The 15,407-nt window shown below is 43.7% G+C and overlaps 1 protein-coding gene across 1 annotated transcript in view; it reads right to left on the bottom strand.

Annotated features, from left to right (window-relative positions):
- Positions 1-450: 450 nt before the first annotated feature.
- Positions 451-15,407, bottom strand: part of RNF165 (ring finger protein 165) — a 91,042-nt gene continuing 76,085 nt past the window's right edge. Inside the window, exons 3-8 of the mRNA XM_040984718.1 lie at positions 14,422-14,532; positions 6,530-6,659; positions 4,071-4,175; positions 3,689-3,784; positions 1,256-1,362; positions 451-835 (exon numbers count right to left, since the gene is read on the bottom strand). Of these exons, the coding sequence (XP_040840652.1) occupies positions 718-835; positions 1,256-1,362; positions 3,689-3,784; positions 4,071-4,175; positions 6,530-6,659; positions 14,422-14,532 (667 nt within the window). The 3' untranslated portion in view covers positions 451-717. The remainder of the gene's footprint in view (positions 836-1,255; positions 1,363-3,688; positions 3,785-4,070; positions 4,176-6,529; positions 6,660-14,421; positions 14,533-15,407) is intronic.

The following is a 15,407-nucleotide window of genomic DNA, read 5'->3' as shown; positions in this document are numbered from 1 at the left end:
CTCCCAATCTGAGTGAACGAAAAAAAAAAAATCATCCCTTTTCACTGTAAACAGAATTTGGCTTTTTTTTTTTTCCTTTTTCACCTTGAATGCCTTTTTTCCTTTACTCTCAAAAAGACGGGCTGACTGGGGCTGTGGTCAGTTGGTTCAGTCAGGCACCAAAACAAGAAACTCAATGAGAAATATTTGGTGCGGATTCCTAATAGTGACATGTCCACCACAAGATGACTAGAGCACCACACACGACAGTTCTTAAGCTAACATGCTCCGGCTGTCACCCACAGAAATAGCTAGAGACCCCTACATGGTTTCTACGTGGTAGAGAGGTATATACACAGTCCTGCAGAGGACAGGATCGAGGGGCCGGCCTATCAGCTGGGACTTCCGGGCTCACGTCTGGGTTTTCAGCAACCTGGGCCCCTCCTTCCCATCCTGGCTCCAGGCACGGCCAGCTCCCTCCCTCCCGCACAGCAAGGTGGTTGGGGGCAGTCGCCATTCTGGATTGGGTGGGAGGGGGAGTTCTTCCTGCCTCCGCCCACCCACCCCCACCTCCTTTCCCTCAGGGGTGGGTACCACCAACTCCTCGTTCCACAAAAAATGTGCTTGCAGGTTTTTCCTCTACGTCAAATGGCTCAGAAGGCAAAGTTTGGCTGCAAGGGCTATGGCCGTGGGGGGACCTGGTGAAGGAAATGGGGTGTCCACTGGTGAGTTCCTCCCTCAGCTGTCAGCTCCCAGCTGTGTTTCAATGTCCACTCGGCAGATGGGGCATTTCTTGCTCATGGCAAGCCACTGGTCCACGCACAGTTGATGAAAGAGATGCATGCAAGGGAGACGTCTGGAAAAGAGAAGAGAGTCGGAGGTCAGCAGTGGGGAGACATGGGCTGCACCTGGAGTAGGGGATCCCTAGGCACCTGCCACCCGGGTCTTGGAAAGCTAGTCCTAGAGCAAGGCTGTAGCTGAGAGGCAGCCCATGGTAGGACATGAAGCCTCAAGAGGCTTCTCCTCCATGAAACTCTTCCCAGCAGCCTGGAGTAAAGCCATGACTTTGTCTTAGACCCACCCAAGCCAAACGCTATACTGTTCTCTTCCAGCTCACACTGTGAGCACTGGGCATCAGGAACATTATGAGCCCCACCTTCTCAGAGTAACACTCTCGAGCACATGTTCTCCCTGACCCAGCCACACAGCACAGGGGTTGGTCTCCAACAGCCACAGCAGAAGAGACAGAGAGGGGGACTCAAGGTGATGCCCTTACCGCACATCTTCTCCATCTTCCAGCATAGACAGACAAATTGTGCATTTCTCATCGGTGTCTGACTCCTCCCCCTCGTCCTTCTTGCCCTTGCCTTCCTGGGGTCTTCGCTACAAGAAGCAGAGAGAGGAGCCTTGGTTATCTAGACTAGACTCCATCTAATGACCACAGGCTTTTGTCCACAGTCTCTTCCAATCCTTGTGGTCTTGTCTTGCTCCAGAAGCCAGTCTCCTTCTCAGTTCTTCCCCATACCACCCCCTTGCTGCAGGAGAGTACAGAGCCAGGTGAGGAAGAGGCCAAGTGGACTTAATGTTGGCAAACCAGGCGTTTTTTTATGGGCACAGAGTTTGGAAAGGAATTGAGTTCCTCGTTAATCAGCGAATCCTTGGCAAAGCTGTACCACATGCATGCACGACTCCCTGCTCTCCATGTGCAGGGTGCTGCTCCTTACACACTGTCCGTCCTAGACTCCAGCTTCCAGGCTTCACCCACCAATTTGGGATTCAGTATGCTTCATTCAATCACTCACTCATGCAACTAATTCTCATTTACTTATTCACTCAGTACTAAGAAAGAAAAAATGATCAATTTGGCATGCATCCTTCTTCTGTAAGTTATTATATATTACTGGACATCACTTCCTTTAAGATTGGCACTTATTCCAACATGATGTCCAATACCTCACAAGCTCCTCTAGTTGATTTTAATATTTTTGTCTTTAACTCTTGATTGGTGTGGATAATAGTTTCCCCTTCTAGAAACACTGCCCCACTACTGGCCAAGTGCCAGATATATCTTTGCCACTTAATCAGTATTCTGAAGAACAAAGCATGTATTCTGTGTGAGGTCAGCCCATCTTCCATGATCCTGTCTCCATGCTATGCAAATAGTCTGATAACCATGGGAAGATGCCTATTCCATCCCCTATCCAGAAAGAGCCACTAGATGAATTTTACCTAGAGAGCAACCTTGGGGCCTGACTTAGATGCCAGGGATCTGTTTGCTCTGGTCCTAGCGCTGGAGTCCCTGGTCCTGCTATAGTTTAGGGAGTTCAACAACCTTACTGAATTAGTAAGGTGATTGTAATGTCATTTTGTAAATGACAAAAAAAAAAGCTTCCTTCTGCTCTTAGACTTGCTCTATCCTCTACCTTGTCCTGCATGCCTTGCCATCCTTCTATAGTTAGTTTCTCTTAATCCAGAAAATCACAATCACATTTTTCATCTCACATTATTGTTATGGATTTTGAGTTCGAGGATAATGCCTGCATAAAAGTTCAGCTCTGTTTGTTGAAGGATTGACCTCCTCCTAGTTGGCCATGCTAGCAATCAAGATTCAACCACTTGTCTATTTTCTATTGTTTTTTTCCGTCACTAGTTATAATTGCCTTTCACCAATCATTTTAGCTTAACATTCCCTTGTTCAGCTCTGCGTAATCTTTATTTCTTTAAACTAGCTTTTTTCAAATCTTGTCCTAGTTCCTCTTTTGTATTTTTAATCTCTTAAATCATCTGGCTTTTTCCTTCTTTTCCTTATTTATGTCACTTTTGTTTTAACTCCTTTTAGCATCTTATTTAATGTTTTATTCCTTTTTCATGACCTTCTCAATATCAACTTTACTCTTTAATTTTCATGTTTTTAGTTTTAATTTTACATTTTATCTTTTCTCAGTTCTTATTTTTTCACATTTTTATATTCTGATTATTTTATATTTTTCATATTTTCATTCTTATATCATTACTATTTTCACTTAGTAGAGTTTCTTTCTTTCTCTCATGGCTTGAAAGCTTATTATTTTTTATTATGGACTAATATTCCATTCTATGGATTTATCATATCCTTTGTGTATTAAAGCATGTCTTGCAAATTTTTCATTTATTTTCATCTAAATGTGTTTTAAAATCTCAGATTCCAGGACTTAACCCTACCCCAGATTCCTAAGTAATAATCTGGAAATTCTATATCTACAAGCTTAGAAAAAAGCCTGTGTGGCTTTGTGCCATTAAAAGCTCCACAAATGATCCTGTTGCTCAGTCAGATATAGAGACTCCTGCATGGAAGTCTTAGTTACTCACTGTACACATCTAAGAGTAGACTTGGGGTTCTTCTTGAAAGCAATCCTAGCATTCTGTGCAGGACTGCTTTCTGCCCACCTCATTCAGATACAGACATTGATATGTCTGCACACCTATATGTGTCCACATATACATATGCTCACTAGCACATTTACATACATTTATACATACAGCCCTTAAATATCTTGGGCAGAAGACCCTGGAAAGATAATCACAGCTTCATAGCAGCAATCCAGAGCAAAGGCGTCTGGATTTTGGACTGTGCTCCTCTGTAAACAATCAGGTCAGAATAAAGTGAACCCACTGACAAAAATCCCCTCTCACTCACTGGCGACATGATCTGGGCTTCTGGCAAACCCACCTTCTTGTATTTGTGAGGGAAGGTGAACCTCTCAATGGTGTTTTGTACAGCTCCCCGAGTCACATTTCCCAACCTGTCCTCGAGCTGCAGTAGCTCCTGCAAAGAAAAACATGAATGTGTGTACTATGAGCAATGAACATATATTTAACAAAGATGAGAAGCCCTGGAGGATGTTAGCAGAATGCATGTACATGGCCACCAGGAGGAATTTGGTTGGCAAAGTTGCAGTACCTCCACTCCTGTTCTCTTCTTCTCGTTCTTACTTTCAATGCTAGGGCTTCTGCCACTCATGCCCAACCCACCAGCAGGAGGAAGGGAGAAGGGATAATAAAGCATGAAGGCATCACTACCAACCAAGGCAGCTCCAGATAGAGCAACATACCTCGTAGCTCTCCCGCACAGCAGAGGTGTGTCTACTAGGATTTAGTCCCTGGAGAGCAAGGAAGTGAAGTTGAGGGTAAGGGTAGTTTCGAATCTCATGGACGACCTGTTGGAGAGAGAAAAGGTTTTGGATAGAACAAGAACTCCAGACTCATTCAAAATGAGCACAAAACTCCTTCTCCCACTACCAGCTGTCAGTGCACCCTGATTTGCTGCAGGCAGAAGTGATGTCTTTGTTGCTTTTGGGTCTTTTGTTCCTCATTAAGAACCTAGTTTAGCATGCCCCACCTGAGGAACTCTGGGATGTATAGGAGGTTGGGTGGGGCTTCTCCCTTTATCTCCCCACTTACCCTGACACAGAAAAAAAGAGAGAGAAAGAGAATGGGGAAGCAATGGCCTTACCCATTTTCCTGTAGCCCTTGACCTTTTGTGCCCTAATCAACTATGTAAAATAATAATTATATTTAAAAAAGGAATAAACCTGCAAGTAGAAGAAAAAAAGAACCAAGCTTGTGGGACAGATAGTCAGCTTAACTTAGGATGCTTGCTGAAATGCCTGTATCTCCCATCAGAGTGCCTTGGTCCAATACCCAATTCAACTCCTGACTCCATCATGCTGATGTGGACCCTGGAAAATAGTGGTGATGTGGGATGGAAGAAGCCCAGATCCTCCCTCGCAGGATCTAATGTCATCAGAACAACAGCCAGGAGCCCTGAGCAGTCCTCAGAAACAGAACAGTAAACTTCTTTGGGACTTGGAAGGGGAGCTTTCTCTGGTCCTAACTCAGTTCCAACTTTGGCTCCCCACCCTCTCTTGCAATGACCATCAGGGTCACTCCGGAACCCCGCAAAAATTAGATCAGATAAACAGAGACCAATAAAGAAAGCTTAAAACAGACAGGAAACAGTCAGTTTGGACTCTCATATACCTAACTAGGCAGGACACAAAGGTATTGAAGGTATCTCTGCACACCCCTCCTAAAAACTGTTCTGCTCCTCAATTGTTACCATACGGTTTGTTTGAGGAATAAACCTGTTTGAATACTTTAAGCTGCTAAATACATAAATGAAAATAGACATGAGACAGCTGAATAGTACCATGTAATTATTTTAAGGTGTTTACCAGCCAGTTGTGTATAAACTTTAATTGAGATGTCAACGAAGTAGTTACAGGATGTGGTTAAGAACTTGCATTTTCTAACATACTGGTCACTCAATATCATGTCAATTAACTTCATGATGTTGTAAATTGGTGTTGAAATTGTATAGGGGCTTTTCATTGGAGGGGATGATATTCTGCCAGCCCTACTTTCAGACCAGGGGATGGCTTCCCAATGAAACTGTTGAATTTATCTGGACAATAAGATGCTGGACTCCCTGCATGGTCCATGCCCACAAGGAAGGAATCATGACTGGTTATAATCTGTACTACTGTAACAATGTGGAGGAATTCAATGTGGGTGGGGGGAGGGTTTGGGGGAATCCCAGAGCCTATGAAACTGTGTCATAAAATGAAATAAATGTAGTTTAAAAAAAAAGAAAAGAAAATCATGGTGATGGTAGGCTCCCCACTTGGGAGACCTGATTGAATTCCTGGCTCCCAGCTTCTACCTATCCCAGGCCTGGCCATTACAGGTATTTTGGAAAGTGAACCAGCATAAATAGGATCTCTCTCTTTCTCTCTCCCTCGTTCTCTCTCCCTACTCCCCCTCCATCAAATAAATAATTTTTTAAAAACTAAAGTACAACTGAGCACTTGCTTCATAGCAGACCTTTTTCTGAGCTGATCATATGACTCAATTATCTTGCTTGATATAAAATGTGGGTGAAATTACTATTCCATTTTACTGATGGAATAAGTGAAGCACAGATAGATTTAATAATTGGCCCAAGTTAAGCAACCTAGAGACAGAACCAAGCTTTAAGTCCCTGGCAGCTGGACATCAGAATGCACTCCCTTTGCCCCTGTTCTACACTGTCTTCCAAAACAGTATTATGATTCAAGACTTGGGTCAGGGCCAGGGTGAAAGCACAGCACATAAATGGGTTACAAATGACTCAGTAATTGAAATAAATTGTTATAATGCTGAAATTCAGCTGAATGAGGTCATAGGATGTATGAGATCCACCCTGCCTCACCTTAGGCCTACAGCCTTGCCCCCACTGACCATGACTGCCTACATTGCCCCTTTCCAACCATTGCACCTCTGCTCCATTTGCTTCTAGGCCAGCACCTCCTCCCATATCCTCTCCCCAAGCCAAAGTAGGACCAGGACTGGGGGTCAGAGAACAGGAGCAGATAGCCTTCTGGGAGCCAGGACATGGAGGATCCAGGACACAAGACAGACAGAAGTCCAGGGTAAAGGTCCCAGGGCAGAACAGAGCCTTGGGCCACAGCCCACCTGTGGCACCCAGCAGGCAACAGGAGAGCTGAGTTCCTAGCAGAGTCCTGTCACTCACCATCTGCGTGGAGGAGGAGTTTCTGGGGAAGTGGTGCATTCGAGGAGTTGCCAGGTAATGCTGATAGTGCTGAGGGATGGGCCGCACCTGGAACTGGGCAGGACTCAAGCCGGCGTCCACACTGAGATCCCTGCAGGGACACAGCCTCTGTGAAGCACAGAGTCTGACAGGCTGGCCACCCCCAGCCCTCCCAACTCCACTCCTAAAAGCATTTGGAAATTCATTTCACTTAAAAATGCATGGATTACATTAAAGAGGAACAAATGGCTGATTTCATATCTGGAGAGAAAATATGTAAGGTGAGACTAAAATATCATTCAACTTGAGTCAGCAAAACTCTCCTGGAGGGGGAGGAACGTTGTGGCTCAGAGAACTAAGCTGCTACCTGCAAGGCTGGCATCCTAGACTTGGAACACCAGTTTGGGTCCCAGCCATCCCCACTTCCAATCCTGTTGATGCACCTAGGAAAGCTGTAGAGAATGATTCAAGTGCTTGGGTCCCTGCAACCTGTGTGGGAGACATGGATGAAGTTTGCAGTTCCTGACTTCAGCCTGCTCCAACCCCCGCCATTTGCCAGCATTTGAACCAGTGGTTAATTCTCTCTCTCTCTCTCTCTCTCTCTCTCTCTCTCTCTCTCTCTCTCTCTGGCTTTAACTGCCAACATATAGGCAACAGAATTAAACCAAGAAACATCATAAGTGAAAGTGATACCACCAGAATGTGACAAGAAAATTCAGATAAGGGAAAACTTTGCAAGAAAAACAGGCTTCTTCAATAAATACATTTAAAAGGAAAAAGAAACAGGCTCATTAAAGAAATAGCTGCCTCTAGCTGTGATGAGTAACTTTCCCACTGTAAGCGTATAGAAAAAAGAACAGAATTTATGAAATATCTCTTTTACAGACATTGAATAGTGTAGCCACAGCCACCTTGGCTTTGTTCAGGAAGATACATTCCAGGAAGAAGCAGGGAGGTGATTCCAACAGAGCACGGTACTCTTGATCACTTGAGGACTTGGGGGTCTTATTCTAAGGAGGCTGAGTATTTGGAAAGTTGTGGCACAGTGTTTTAAAAAGGAGGAAGCTGCACAGAATGACAGCTCCAGGATTCTACAGAGGGGTCCACTAGAGTCTTTGCTGAATGCTAAGACAAACATGCAGTGGGTAGAAGTCCAAGCTGAGCTAAAGAGCAACCAAGGAATAAGTGACTGGTGCCTGGAAGTCACACAGGACTGGGTCACATTCCCATTCCAACAAAATGGCCTGGAGAATATCTGTTAAAATCAGCGTATTCCAAAGAGACCCCAGGAGAGCCTTAAGTTATCTTAGGAACAGTAGAGAGTATTGCTTGCCCTAGAGTTGTTCTAGACCTGCTGAAGGAAGACTTATAAACAGGCTTCAGAAGGATGACCTGCAAGTGCAGCTTGTCAGGAAAATAGGCCACAGTTCCCTAAATTAGGAATGAGGAACCTCTTTATTGCCAGAGCTGTTTGAATATCTGTATCATTATTCATGGGCCACACAAAGTTATCAACTTAGAAATCAGTCTGCTATAGATCTATTAAATCTTGAGTCCGAGTCCCGCCTGTGGTTGCCCTGATCAGGCCAGATCACATGATTTCACAGACTGTACATGATCTATGGGCCAGATATTCCCCACTCCTGCTAATGAATATGTCAAATAGAATTATTCAACAATGTGTAAGTCATAATGACCATCATTTAATGAAAAATGGCAGGATGAGCCAAGAAGGAGAGTAATATTTTCTATATTCAGGCGAAAAATCAAACAGTAAAAATACCCGAAGGCCAAGAAATGACAGAAATGATTAAATAACAACAATCATACTCAAAAACAGAAGATAAAATATAAATAGAAAGAGGAAAACGGAAGAGATTTTTTAGAATGACCCAAATGGAGCCTCTCGAGATTAAAGGCAGAGTATCTAAAATGAGAAACTCGCCGCATTGGATCAGCAGCAGCTTCGATTCTACAGAAAAGAAGATTAGTGATTTGAAGACAGAGCAATTAAAATATCTCAAAGGAATTACACAGGAAAATGGCTGAGAACTTTCCTGATTTGACAAAAAGCTCAACCAACACCAAGTAGTTTAACACACACACACACACAGGGAAAAAAATTACCAAAGGTCAAGTGCAGCACAGCAGTCAAGTCACTGCTGGAGATGCCCATATCCCAGGTCAAGAATGCCTGGCTGGAGCCCTGCCTGCCCCATTCCAATGCAACGTTCAACTACTGCACAATAGGGCAGGCAGCAGACAGCGGCTCAGCTGCTTGGATCCCCGCCACTCATGGTTGAATTTCTGGCCCCTGGCTTCATTTCAGGCATTTGGAGAATGAACCAATGGATAGACAATCTCTCACTCTGTGTGTGTCTCTCTCCCTCTCTCTCTTTCCCTCATTCAAATAAAATGCAAATAAAAAATAGTTTTCAAAATCACCCCATGACACCTAATAATCAAATTCTCAAAAAAAATAAATAAATAAATTTTAAAAGACTCTTCAGACACAGAAGAACTCAGATAAGAACACAGAGTTCTCATTAGCAACAAAGCAAGCCAGAGGATGACAGAATGACATCTTAAATGCTGAGGGGAAAAGCTGTCAACCCAGAAGTCTGTACTGAGCAAAAATATCTTTCAAACTGAAGGCAAAACAAAGCCTTCTTCAGACAAAGGTTGAGAGATTGTGCTGCTAGCACTTGAAATGTTAAAAGAAGCTCACGAGACTGAAGGAAAAGAAGACTGGATAGAAGCTCAAATCCATACAAAGAAAGAATGCCAGAAATGAGAATGAGACATATGCAGGACATACAAGATTTCTTTTTCCCCTTACAAAAAAAATTTAATTGACTATTTAAAGCAGAAATTTGCAAATTTTGTAATGAATTAGATAGCTAATATTTTATGCTTCAAAGCCATACAATTTCTGACACAACTGTTCAAATGTCTATTATAGTAAAAAAAAAAAAAGGCAATCATAAACATTCTACATGGAAACAAGCAGGTGTGCCTGAGTTACAATAAAAATTTATTCATAAAAATAAGGAGCAGACCAGATTTGATCCATAGGCCAGAGTTTGCTTGCTTAAACAAAAATGAGTACATTTTTTTGTGATTATTCTAACACACACAGAAGTAAAACTTACAAAACTAATAACAAAGATGGAAACAGGATAATGAAAATGTACTGTTCTAATACTTTTTAAAAGATGAAACCAACTCAAAACAAGGAGTAGGATACTGAATTTATACAAATCACATAGATAATCACATTAAGTACAAATAATTTAAGGACTCCAGCTAACCAATTCAGCAACTGGAAAACAAGTCAACAATATAAAACTAATTAAAATCCCAGTTCAAATGTAAAGAAACCAATGGGTCAGAAATGAATAAGGGAAAAGAGAATACACAAGCATTAACTGGAAGAAAGCAGAAATGGCTAGGTTAACGTAAGACAAGGTAGACTTTGAGCAAGAGATGTTGCCAAAGACAATAAAGCACATTTCAGAATCATGAAAGGATTAATTCCTCATGATGACATAGCAAGATTTGTGTCTGAATATTCATGGAAAACACCTATGCCTTAATATGTATTACAAACCAAAATAAGTAAAGCAAAAAGTAAAAAACTCAAAATAGGAATAGACAAATTCAGTTGTCTTCCCTTATAATTTATAGAACAAGAAGATAAAAAATTCAATACTAATATGAAAGCCATGGATACTATTAACCAACTTGATCTAATTGGCATTTAGTGAACATTCAACAAAAATAGATTATACATGCTTTTAAGAACAGAACATTTCCTAGAGTGGAAGTTATGCTGAATCATAAAATAAATCTTTGTCAATATACAAAAATTAGAATTATAAATCAATAACAAAGATTTATAGAAAAATCTCAAACATTCATAAAGTAAGCAGACTCCTAAATAAACCAGTATCAAAATGAATTATGGTGGAAATTATGAAATTCTCAGAAATTCACAGCTTTGTCTGCTGCTGTAAAAGAGAAGAAAGAACCAAAGTCATGATCTAAGGTTTCACTATAAGAAGCTCAAGGGAAAAAAAAATGAAAATAAGCAGAGGTGAGGCAACATAAACAAATGAAGCCAATAAATAAATAAAATAAATAAAGCCAAGCTCAGAAATTCAAAGCAAATGACAGAACCAAAGGTTGTTTTCTAGAGGTCAATAAAATTGATGAAACTCTAGCTACACTGACCATGAACAAGGAAGAAGATGCAAATCTCCAGTATCAAGGCTAGAAGAGAGAACATTATGACAGGTTCTATAGATGTTATAGATAATATAAATATATAAACGCTTTTATGTCCAGGAATTCAATGCAATGGGAAAACTTCTTGAAAGACATAAATTACTAAAACTAATCTTTATAGCTAGAGAAAGCCTGAATAGTAACGATACTATTAAAGAAATTAAGTTCGTAATTTAGAACTTTTCTTGTCAAGAAATCTCCAGACCTAGATGGTTTCATGAGTGGATTCCACAAAACATTAAAATAAAACAAAAAATGTCAACCCTATACAAACTCTTTTAGAAAATAGATTAGGAAGCACTGCTCAACTTATTTAATGAGGCACACATCATACTGGTTTTAAAAACACACACACGCACACACATTTTGAGGGGAAAAAAAGTAAAACTCAAAACTATAGTCCATTATCACCAGTGAAGAGTGATACAAAAGTTCCTAACAAAATTTTAGTGATTGAAATCCAATAATGAGACAATCGACCAGTCCCTGTATGAACTTTATTTGGACCTCCATCAGAACCAACTGTACCAATCAGAGAAAATGGAACATTGATTGGATGCTTGATTATATTAAAATTGTTATTAGCAGTCTTCAGAATTAATAATGAAATTGTAGTAAGGATCTCTCAAAGTACAGAATGGAATATTTACGCAGGAAATGACAGGATGTCTGGATTTGTTTCCAAATAAAAGCAAAGATGAGAGACCAAGTAAGTGTAGCGATGAAGCAAAATTAGCCAGATTGGCTATGGGTGGATGTCAAAGCCAAATAGGAGTTCATTATAGTATGCTCTTAATGTTCTATCATCCAGTATATTCTATAATTTTTCAAAGAATTTAAAAAGTCGATTTACTGTGCAAAGGTGATGTCTACTCCAAGTCAAGTGGTTATACAGCTTCAGAAATGCACAAGAAGCAAAACTATTATATTGACTGGCATCTGTATGACAGAGTACACTACTGGCAGTCTTCTCTGTCTACATGCTGTGTACATCTACATAGGATGTATGGTCTGGCCAGCAGGACACAGCCTCCTCCTGGACAGGAAGGTACAGCCAGGCCCTAAGCAGCCAGAGAAAAGCCAGAGTCTCAGAAGGAACACCTTCAAATCATCCAGGAACAGAAGAGCAGGTGACATTGGGACTTTGAGCCTTTCCATCCATCCTCACTTTGCCTTGGGCAGGCCCTGACTGAATTTTCCATGTTGAGCCTGGCATTGCAAAGCCCCTGCTTATGATCTCTTCAGAAAATTCCTCCCTGGCCCCACAATCCCTCAAGAATTCTAGATCGGATTTGCCTGGGAAATGGCCTCTCACCTTTCTGCCGTTGCCTCTGGGGCACCTGACTGGGTTTTGAAATGGAGGTGCAGAGTTCCCAGAAGCAGCCCGTGGGCTGGAAGCCACAAGGCTCTCCTGGACCCAGGAGCTGAAGCTGTCCTGTGGGCTTGGCCACAGATGGTTCTTCTTGTCATTAGCAAGCAAATATCAACCTGAACTGGGCTTGGCAATGACAGTGTTCTTGCATGTGATGTGGTCCAGCTGCCATGCAGTTTAAATTCTTCCCCAGGCTCTTACCAGTGAGCTGGACCCCAAAGTGCCATTTGGGAGTGACTCCAGACTCAGAGTGGGAGTGGGCTGTGAGGCCTTTGCCTGCTGCTTCCACACAATCAGGCCAGGATGGCCAGCTGGAAGAAGTTCTTGGAAGAGTTCAGATGCCCCAGGGCAGCCTCAGGCCTGGGGAGAGACTCCCAGAATGACCCAGAGCAGAGCTGGGGAGGGGTGTGGGCGCTATAAACACTCCTGTGAGCCACTTCTGGTCCTGGAATAACGAAGCTGCCCACCTTCTGGCATAAGAGGCCTCTCTGGGAAAGAAGGGTGGGATGTTGTTACCATGACCACCATCACCTGGGAAAGCCCTCATCATCCCTTCACTGAACCTGGCTAGAGCAGGGCTCATCATAGAGACTTCCTGTTCGAGACACAGGAAAGGACAGCAGAAAGGGCTGGGGGCTGGACACACGTGGACTCAGGACCCCATTCTTTACATCTCTGGGGACCAACAGGGCCAGGAACCTGGAGGACTTGAAGTGAAGGAGAAGCAAGAGGAGAATTGGCTACATAAGGAAAACCAGAGGAGGGTCTCCTGCCCAATTCCACCGGCCCTGTGAGACCAGTGTATGTGTTTGAAGCCCTCAGCCTTAGAAAGAGCTCTGGGTGCTCTGTGCCTGATGAATTGAACTAGATGAAATTAACTTGACTACTGAGGGACAGAATTTAATCCAAACTGCAATTAAATCTTCCTCATTTGAATCTGCTAATTAGAAAAAGGCTGAGCTGAAGTTGGCGGCAGCGCAATTTATCTCTGAAACAGTTGTTCAGTTTAATGTGGAGTGTGGCTGAGCACAGGCAGGGGCTAGAGGCCATGGAATGCTCCATTCCATTCCTAGAAGTGTCTTCTAGGAGCACTCAGACGGACCAGCCTTTCCCACAGAGGGATCTTTGGTTCCATTCTTTTAAGAAGCATTGCCAGTCTAAAGGTTGCATGAGCAGCATAAAGAATTCCTGGATACCCTTCACTTAGATTGCACAAATGTCACCATTTTATTAGCTTACTGCATTGCTGTTTCCTCTCTTTGTCTCTTTCTCCCTCCACACAAATACCCTGTCCCACACACACAAATGCACATGTATACATATATATGTACTCGTACATGTACATTCTGCATGCATAGGTGCAAGTGTGTGCAAGCATGTGTATGCACAGATTTACAATACACACCTCTGCGAACATACATGCAGGCATAAATGTGTAGTTTCTCCCTCTGAACTATTTGTTAACAAGTTGCAGGCATACTGCCCTTTATCTCTAGACTTTGGCCCACCCACACACCATTTAAAGTATTTCAGGGCCTCGGTGAGACCCTATTAAGATCAGCTAAACCATGGAGTGGATGGAACCTATGGTCTACAATGAACAACACTGCACCTCAGGACAACCAATGCCTGTGTCCTGAGTGCAGGGCATTGTGGGAAGACTTCCCAGGCTCTGCTGACCACCAGAATGCATCAACCAAGCCCTCGACAGAATCCTCATGGCCTCTTTCTCTTGCTGGGTCCTCCAAGTATAATAGGGACTTGTGTTCACACTGACCACCCCACCCTGCACTGCCTTGCTAGTATGCCCTGGCACATCTCTGTGGATGCCTCAAGACCCACCACCTGCAAGAAGACTTCTCTGACTCCAACTCTTGGAACTTCTCTCTTCTCCTCCTCCCTCGGCCCCCAGCCCCCACCGAGGGACCACTGGGTCACAATCCCCACTGAGCTGGGGAAACATTTTTGCAAGTGTCTTCCTCTTCCCCCACAAGCCATGACCCCTGAGCCTTGGGCTGGGCATATGGTGTAGCCCAGTGATATCTGAGTCAATTGCTGGCACCAGATCAGGTGAAGCCATCTGGCCCTGAGGGCAGCCAGGCAGGGACAGGCTAGGGGCTGAGGACCAAGCAGCCGGCATGAGCCAAAGGAAAGGAAAAACAGAGACTCCGTGGATCTGACAACCCCTCCTCCCCCAGGAGCCCTGAAGACTCACCAGTCAGTGCCCTCAGCCAGATACCTGGGCTGGGGTGTCTGCAGTTGGTGGCTGAAGTCGAAGCTGGGGTGGAGGCGATGGGGATGGACGGACACACGCTCCTGACTTCGCCTGCACCAGAGAGCAAGAAGGGCCCATGGGATCCAGGGTTGCCTGGACCAACCCAGCCCCCCTGGAGCTCTGAGGGACCCAGCCAACCCCAGGAGGGCCCACTTCTGTGGGGTACTCTTGCCCCAGCCCTACACACACACCCACACACAGAGCCCACAGCCCACCAAGAAAATGCCAAGGCAGCTCCCCAGCTGGTGGCAGGTGCCAACCTGGGCCAATCAGCTCCTGAACAGCCACAACTCTGAGGTCTCGTCCAAGTTGTGTCTGCTGTAGGCATGTCACCCAGCCCTCTTCCTACAGTATCTCTGCCCTGGATGGGGCCTCTTCAAGCCTCCTCCTGCAGCCTTTCCCCATCTCTAGACATCCCTTTTTCTCTTGCCATGTTTTTCCCTTAACTCTTCTCTGCACACTTCCCAGCTTTCATATCCTCCCTCAAAGCCTACCTCCTCCAGGAAAAAAAAAAAAAACCCTGACCACTCAACAGGCAACCTTTCCTGCCTCTGACCTCCTTCACCCACACCTCTCGTCCCAGGCACCAATTTCCACCAATACGGACACACGGGGTCTCAACAGGAGTCCCTGGAAGCTTGTCAGGTGGTCTTGAGAGTTCCCATTTTCCTGACAGCACCATGAGGTTATTTGCTTTCCAGTGAGGACTTCACATGACCTGTGAGCATGGCAGACACTGCCCAGCTAGCTGCCTTCTATGGAGGTGCAAAATAAACAGATCTGAAAATACGCTTTATAGAAACGGCCTCTCGCCTCACTATATGCATGTAGGCTGGTTCTTGTCTACTGTTTTATCAGTGCTAAAATAAAATGGGCTTGTTACCCTTAAACAAATCAATGGATAGTTTTTAATTTCTCAGTTGTTA

The sequence above is a fragment of the Ochotona curzoniae genome, unplaced genomic scaffold (assembly GCF_017591425.1).
Source record: "Ochotona curzoniae isolate NIBS_2020 unplaced genomic scaffold, NIBS_Ocur_1.0 contig_43, whole genome shotgun sequence".
Classification (NCBI taxonomy): domain Eukaryota; kingdom Metazoa; phylum Chordata; class Mammalia; order Lagomorpha; family Ochotonidae; genus Ochotona; species Ochotona curzoniae.
The sequence above is the reverse complement of the archived record's forward strand: the minus strand, read 5'-3'. Positions and strand labels throughout refer to the sequence as shown.